Here is a 6,059-nt window from a genome sequence, read left to right as displayed (position 1 = left end):
TGTGCTGGGCGGTGAGCAGTTTCCACAGCTGAAAACGTCGACACTCCCGAAGGTCTCCTGGTAGGGTCTGTCACAGACACAGACACGTGGTGATTGGGGAGGAAGGAGGTGGTGGTAAATGTTTTGCCCCATTGCAAGCAAACATGTTATCTTACACAGAACAGAAGTCTCAGGAAAGGATAAGGACTGTAAATTTAATTTCCAGGGGATTTTGAAGGTAAGGGTAAAAAATTGCCTTGCCAAGTGCAAAGTGAGTGTGTTTCTGCTTAGTCTAAATTCTGTAGCTTTTCTGTTCATAGCATGGTTTGTCTCCCATCCCTGTGCTCTCAGTTAGGGCACAAGGTATGTTATGGCAACAACAGGAAAATTTCAAGCTGGTAAATACATTCACAAAATGCCATCTGGGAACAGTTTCTTTCCTCCCACAGTCCTGACAAAGACCCCACCTGACAAGCAAAGCAGTCAGAGCCTTTCTCAGGGTACTTTGCATCATATGAGCTGCAGAAAGCATTGGAGAGACCGCTCTAAGCTCCAGAAAACGTTGAGAACTTCTGCTTGGCTTCAGGTTTGCTTGCTGTGAGCTGAGCTACGTCATGTCTGAAAGGTAACACAGCCCCTGAGGAATGACCGTGCCCGTCTGACACCCACAGCTTGTTAAGCTGCAGCAACTCGGTGTCTGAGCTCAGGCTCCTGGTGTTTGGAGACGATTTGGGGTAAGTCTAGGAACAAATCCTGACAATCACAAAAAGCACAGTGCTGCAGATGGTAGAGGGAACCTCAGACAAAACCAGATTGCGGGAGCACAGAGAGGTCATGCGTCCACGATGGAGGAGATCTTGGACACCAAAACCCAACAGCTTCCCAAGGCACCCACAGGCCTGCACTTCTCACCGCAGAACTGTCCCGGCCAGGCTCAGTGCTGCCGACACGGACAAGCCACAGGCTGCCCTGTTTTATAGGACATCCTGATGTGTCCCCCGGGGCACAGCACCATGCTGGAGGAACTCAGCTGCTCCAGGTGATTTTGTCTGTGCACGCAGCTCTGCACCGTGAAATGATTCTTGGTCTTCTCCCCACCACACCAAAATATTCACCTCCTGGACAGGCTCCTTGAGTCCCAGGAGAGAAAAGAGGCTGAGCTGCCTGGCTCAAAGGGTCGTGATCAGTGGCACAAGGTCCAGCTGGAGGCCAGGCACTAGTGTGACTAGTGAGTCACTAGTACTGTTTAACCACTTCATTAATGACCCAGATGATGGGGCAGAGTGCACCCTCAGCAAGCCTACAGATGACACAAAACCGGCGGGGGGTGGCTGATTGTGCCCCTTAATTCTCCTCCAGCGTCCTGGTATTTTCATTTCAGGAGGGGGCTAGTCTGCTTTAGGCAGCCCTCAGCCATCCCTCTTCAAAACTCTTCCAATCTCCTTTCGAACTCATGTAAATAATTTGGATCCACAGCAGCCTTCAGCAAGGAGTTCCTCTGATCCTCTCATCCGCAGCCCGGACAGGGATGAGATCAGACCACTCCATGCTCTTCTCCTCTCCCTCCTCGCCTGAGGCTGTCACAGCCTTCTACAAGGACGCTGACCGAAGGGTGAGGGAACATACACAGCCCCAGTCTGTACCCCAGCAGTGGTGGGGAACAGGCAGCTGGAGGCTCCCCGCAGCCGTGGACAGAGGGAGCACCCCACCACCCTCCATTTCTGTACCCGCCACCCACCATCTCTATGTGAAACTCATCACAGAACCAAAAAAATTCTCAAAATAAAGTTTCTCATTATGAATCCATTGGCTGGTTCTTTTGGTTTGTGCTCTTTTTTGGGAACCCTTTGGGGATTTTTCTTACTGTCCTTGTTTCCTTTATTTATTCCTGTATTTAACCTATCTACCTGTCTACATGCGATACACACACATATACAAATATACATATGTAATGTGTACCTATGTACAAATTGGGGAGCTGCACAGAGGCACCCGGAGGGGTGGAAGGCACTGGGGCTGGTTCTCTTCGCTTTCCACAATGCAAAAGTTTCACAGAGCAGGGCAAAACTGGGGAATTTTCTGAATACACATTTTTTGCCATTTTTTTTTTTACAGCCAGTGCCCCACGGCTGCCTTCACTCCCATTTTTGCACTCTGCCATTTTTTCAGAGAAGAGAGGAAATACCAGTATGCAGTCCCGTGGCGCTCGTAGCCCCTGAAGAGCACAGAAATCAGCTGCGACTCCCTGGGTGAGACCCATGGGGTTTGCTCTAGCTGGGTTAAATGCGGCTTTCCAGCCCTCTGCCCAGTGCCCACCTGCAGCAGTGTGAGCAGCCAGGGCTGCTCCTGGTCCCCTGCTGTCCTCTGCTGTCACCCGGGGTCAGTACGGGGTGGGCTGCCTGAAGATGACGGAATAGAGATGGTCTTCCTCTGCAAGGACTATTGGTTTGAGGGCTTGCATTAAAACATGAATTTACAAAAGTCTCTGGCAGAAACAATAAACCAGCATATTAGAAAAGCGCTAGGAGCAAATTGCTTTACTAAATATTAGTTCTGATCTCATATATACAGATGGACTTGATATGAAAAGCCACCCTAAAAATCGACCTTGGTCAATAATTAAAAATCTCCCTCATTCTCTCAAGTGCTACACGAATAGGACATGTAAGTTTATTTCTACAATGCCTTTGCTCCCCAGAGGAGCCAAGGGAGGTCTTCAGCTCCTCGGATTTAGGTTCTTTACACCCTCAGTTACCTCTTTTGCTGCCCCAGTTTCAGAGACCTTTTTTTCCTCATCCCAGGGGCAGTGAGCTTTAACTTCTGTTCCCTAATTGGGGAAGTGGGTGTTTGACAGCTTCTGAGGAACTGCAGCATGGGCTGCTGGAGGAGAGCAGCACCGTGGTGAGCTGAGCGATTTGCAGGCACGACCGCTCTCCCACTGCTGTCTTTCAGGCCTGACCCTTTGGCCAGGTGAAAACTCGATTCATTTATTTTTTTCCTGATAGTAGATGAGGTCTCAGAGAGAGAGAGTGTGTGTGTAGACAAACTCTGGGACAAATCTCCATCAGTTTGTGTTCCTTAGTTATGCAAAATGTATTCGTTTCCAGCTGAATAGAGACACGCACATTTTCCCTCATCAGCCATTGGCAAGAGGTGAGGATGTGCTGCTGTGACCATCAGCTGTTCAGCTGGCACGTTTAAGATGCACTAAATTTAACTGCATTTGCAGAGAGACCTGTTTGGAATATTTCTCTGGAAATCTCCCCCGCTTGCCCCAGCCTCCCGTCTCTGAGCATCGCAGCTGATTGCCGGTGCTCCTGGGGCAGTGAAGCCGCCCAGGAAAGCAGGCGGCTTCCAGAGCGCTTAAATGGAGACCTGGTGTTTGCTGTTGGGTTTTCTAATGGCCTCAGGCAGACAAAACACTATTTCAGGTTCTCCATCTTATTTGAGCCTCTGAATTTCTTCCTTTCCGTTTAACCTTTTTGGCAGCTGTAAAACACAAATCCATTTTCCTTCCATCAGGCTTAGTTTGGTTAATTGACCTGCAGGTTTAGCTGATAAAGCTCCCTAAAACATTATACATTTTGCCATACTTAAACAAAAAGGGAAGAAATCAATACAGAGTCACATATAATGGGGCTACTTCTCATCTCAGAGTGAGATGTAATCTCTTGCGGTCTGAGCGCATTTGGTTTAGCACAAACACTGACCTTTCTTTGCCTTTGCCTCTCACCCCCTCCGTCCCCCCTTCCCTCTCCTGTCTGGATGCTTCAGCCCTGCAGGGACCAGCACGGCCAGGGCTGCTCCTGCTACTGCTGCAGGGAGCAGCCAGCCCCATGCCCAGGGCTCCAGGTCTACATCCCACCTCTCCTTCCCCAGGCAGGAGCACCCTGGCCTCGGGCTCTCGTCCTGCCTGTGCTGCTGTGAAGCTTTCAGGCACCTCTCAAAGGTCCAAGCACCAAATCTCCTGAACCCTGGGTATTTAAACGTTGGGGACTACAACCAGAGGAGACTAAATGGTGCACTGCTCTTTCCTCGTCATCTGCTGCTGAGCACAGACCAGACAGTGACCTGGGGCCGGTCCACTGTGGCTTTTCCTTGGTTGAGGTGATGGATATGCATGAGGGCAGCTGCACAGGGGTTTCTTGGCTCTCAGGAGCCTGCCCTCCCAACACCCTTGTAGCTGGGGTGCAAGGGGGGTGGTCTCGTAGCAGGGCTTTTATTCAAGACACTATTATTTCCAGACCCCTGGACCATCAGTGTGTGGGATGTCGTCTTCCAATAGGACTGGGTCCAGTCCCCTGACCTTCATCCTCACCGGCATCCCCGGTCTGCTGATGAGCAGCTACTGGATGGCATTGCCTCTCTGCTGCCTGTACCTCCTCATGCTCCTGGGGAACTGCACCTTACTCTGGATGATAAAGACAGACCACAGCCTCCATACACCGATGTACTATTTCCTCTCCATGCTGGCCACGGCAGACCTGGGCTTGTCTCTCTCCACCCTACCCACCATGCTGGCCATTTTCTGGTTTGAGTCCACCTCCCTCCGTTTTGAGGCGTGCATTGTCCAGATGTCCTTCATCCACTCCTTCTCTGCTATCGAGTCTGGGGTCCTGGTGGCCATGGCCTTCGATCACTTTGTTGCTATTTGCTACCCTTTGTGTTATGCCTCTGTCCTGACGAGCTCCCTGGTAATGAAGGCAGGGGGGGTGATCTTCATGCGGGGCATCTGTGTGGTGCTACCCATTGCCATCCTTATTAGGACGATGCCTTTCTGCAGGTCCCATGTCCTGTCTCACTCCTTCTGTCTGCACCAGGACATGCTGAGGCTCATTTGTGGGGATGTCAGGGTCAGCAGCTTGTACGGGCTGACTGCGGTGATACTCACCAAGGTCCTGGACTCCCTGACCATCCTCCTGTCTTACATGGCGATCATCAAAGCCACCTTGAACATCGTCTCCGAGGAAGCACAAGCCAAAGCCTTTAGGACGTGCGTCTCCCACCTCTGTGCCGTCCTGATCTTCTACATCCCGCTCATTGGCTTGTCCGTCATCCACAGGTTTGGGAGGCACCTGCCCCCTCACTCAGGCACTCCTGGCTGATGCCTATCTCCTGGTGCCGCCTGTCCTGAACCCGCTCAGGTACAGCTGGAAAACCAAGCAGATCCGCAGGAGGATCCTCATCCTGCTCTGTCAGAGAGGGACCCAGCAGCAGGTCTAGTCCCAGAGCAGCAATGCCCTGAAGCCAGTCTCCTCCTTCCTTTCCTCTCCAGACTGGTTGCTCACAGGCAATATCTTCTCCCAGAGAAAGTCACTCATGCCAGAAGAAACCTGTCACCTCTTCTGCAATACAGCTCTTTTCCTCTCCATGGAGGGATGGATTTTGGCAATTCATGTTGTTCCACCTCCCATTTTGGAATGCCCCGTTCTCAGAAAGCCTGCAAGAGGGCAGAGCTGGTGTGGCTGTGTGATGAAGCTGTCCTCCCTGCAGGTGGGGAGAGAGAAGACTGCTGAGAGCAGGCTTTCATCAAGGGATTCACTCTGAAGAAATACAATGTTGCCAGACTTGTGCTTTTAATTACAGTATCTCTATATCGGTCCATTATATGAAACTGTCAGTTCCCAGGGTTATGTGATCATATAGGCTCCTCAGATTTCATCATACAAATAATGTGATTCTTTACAGTTATGGAGGGTAGACAGGTACTAATGGCCTCGGGACTGTAACCTAAGGACACAAAATGAGAAAACTGAGTCCAATGTCATTGCAGGTCTGCAAGGGGAGTGTGTTGTTTTTACTGCCTCATGATATCGTCTGCTCTGCCTATAACATTTGGGAACATCATGAAAATCTCTCTCCACCTCCCAGGTTACGATCCAAATGAAGGCCGGCTGGTCTGGAACAGAGGTATAGGGTGCAACGGGCATGCAATGCAATCCAAACACATCCCGTGACACGTGGTGCTATTTGTATATTGCCACGTTTCCTTAGGGATGCATGTGATGTATAAGTGACATGCTTCGTACCCGGGCTGGCTGAGCTGCCCCTTTCAGAGCATCAGGCTGTCATTAGGGAGC

At 50.7% G+C, this 6,059-nt stretch overlaps 1 protein-coding gene across 1 annotated transcript; it reads left to right on the top strand.

The window, feature by feature from the left end:
* Positions 1–4,247: 4,247 nt before the first annotated feature.
* LOC104078418 (olfactory receptor 51E1-like) lies at positions 4,248–5,202 on the top strand. The gene is given in 2 exon segments (XM_009580058.1): positions 4,248–5,056; positions 5,058–5,202. Coding segments are annotated over 2 exon segments (954 nt in total).
* The last annotated feature ends 857 nt before the right edge of the window (positions 5,203–6,059 follow it).

Source organism: Fulmarus glacialis, unplaced genomic scaffold (assembly GCF_000690835.1).
Source record: "Fulmarus glacialis isolate BGI_N327 unplaced genomic scaffold, ASM69083v1 scaffold1566, whole genome shotgun sequence".
NCBI classification, from domain to species: Eukaryota; Metazoa; Chordata; class Aves; order Procellariiformes; family Procellariidae; genus Fulmarus; species Fulmarus glacialis.
Note: the sequence above shows the minus strand (reverse complement) of the source record. Positions and strands in the feature narration are given on the sequence as shown.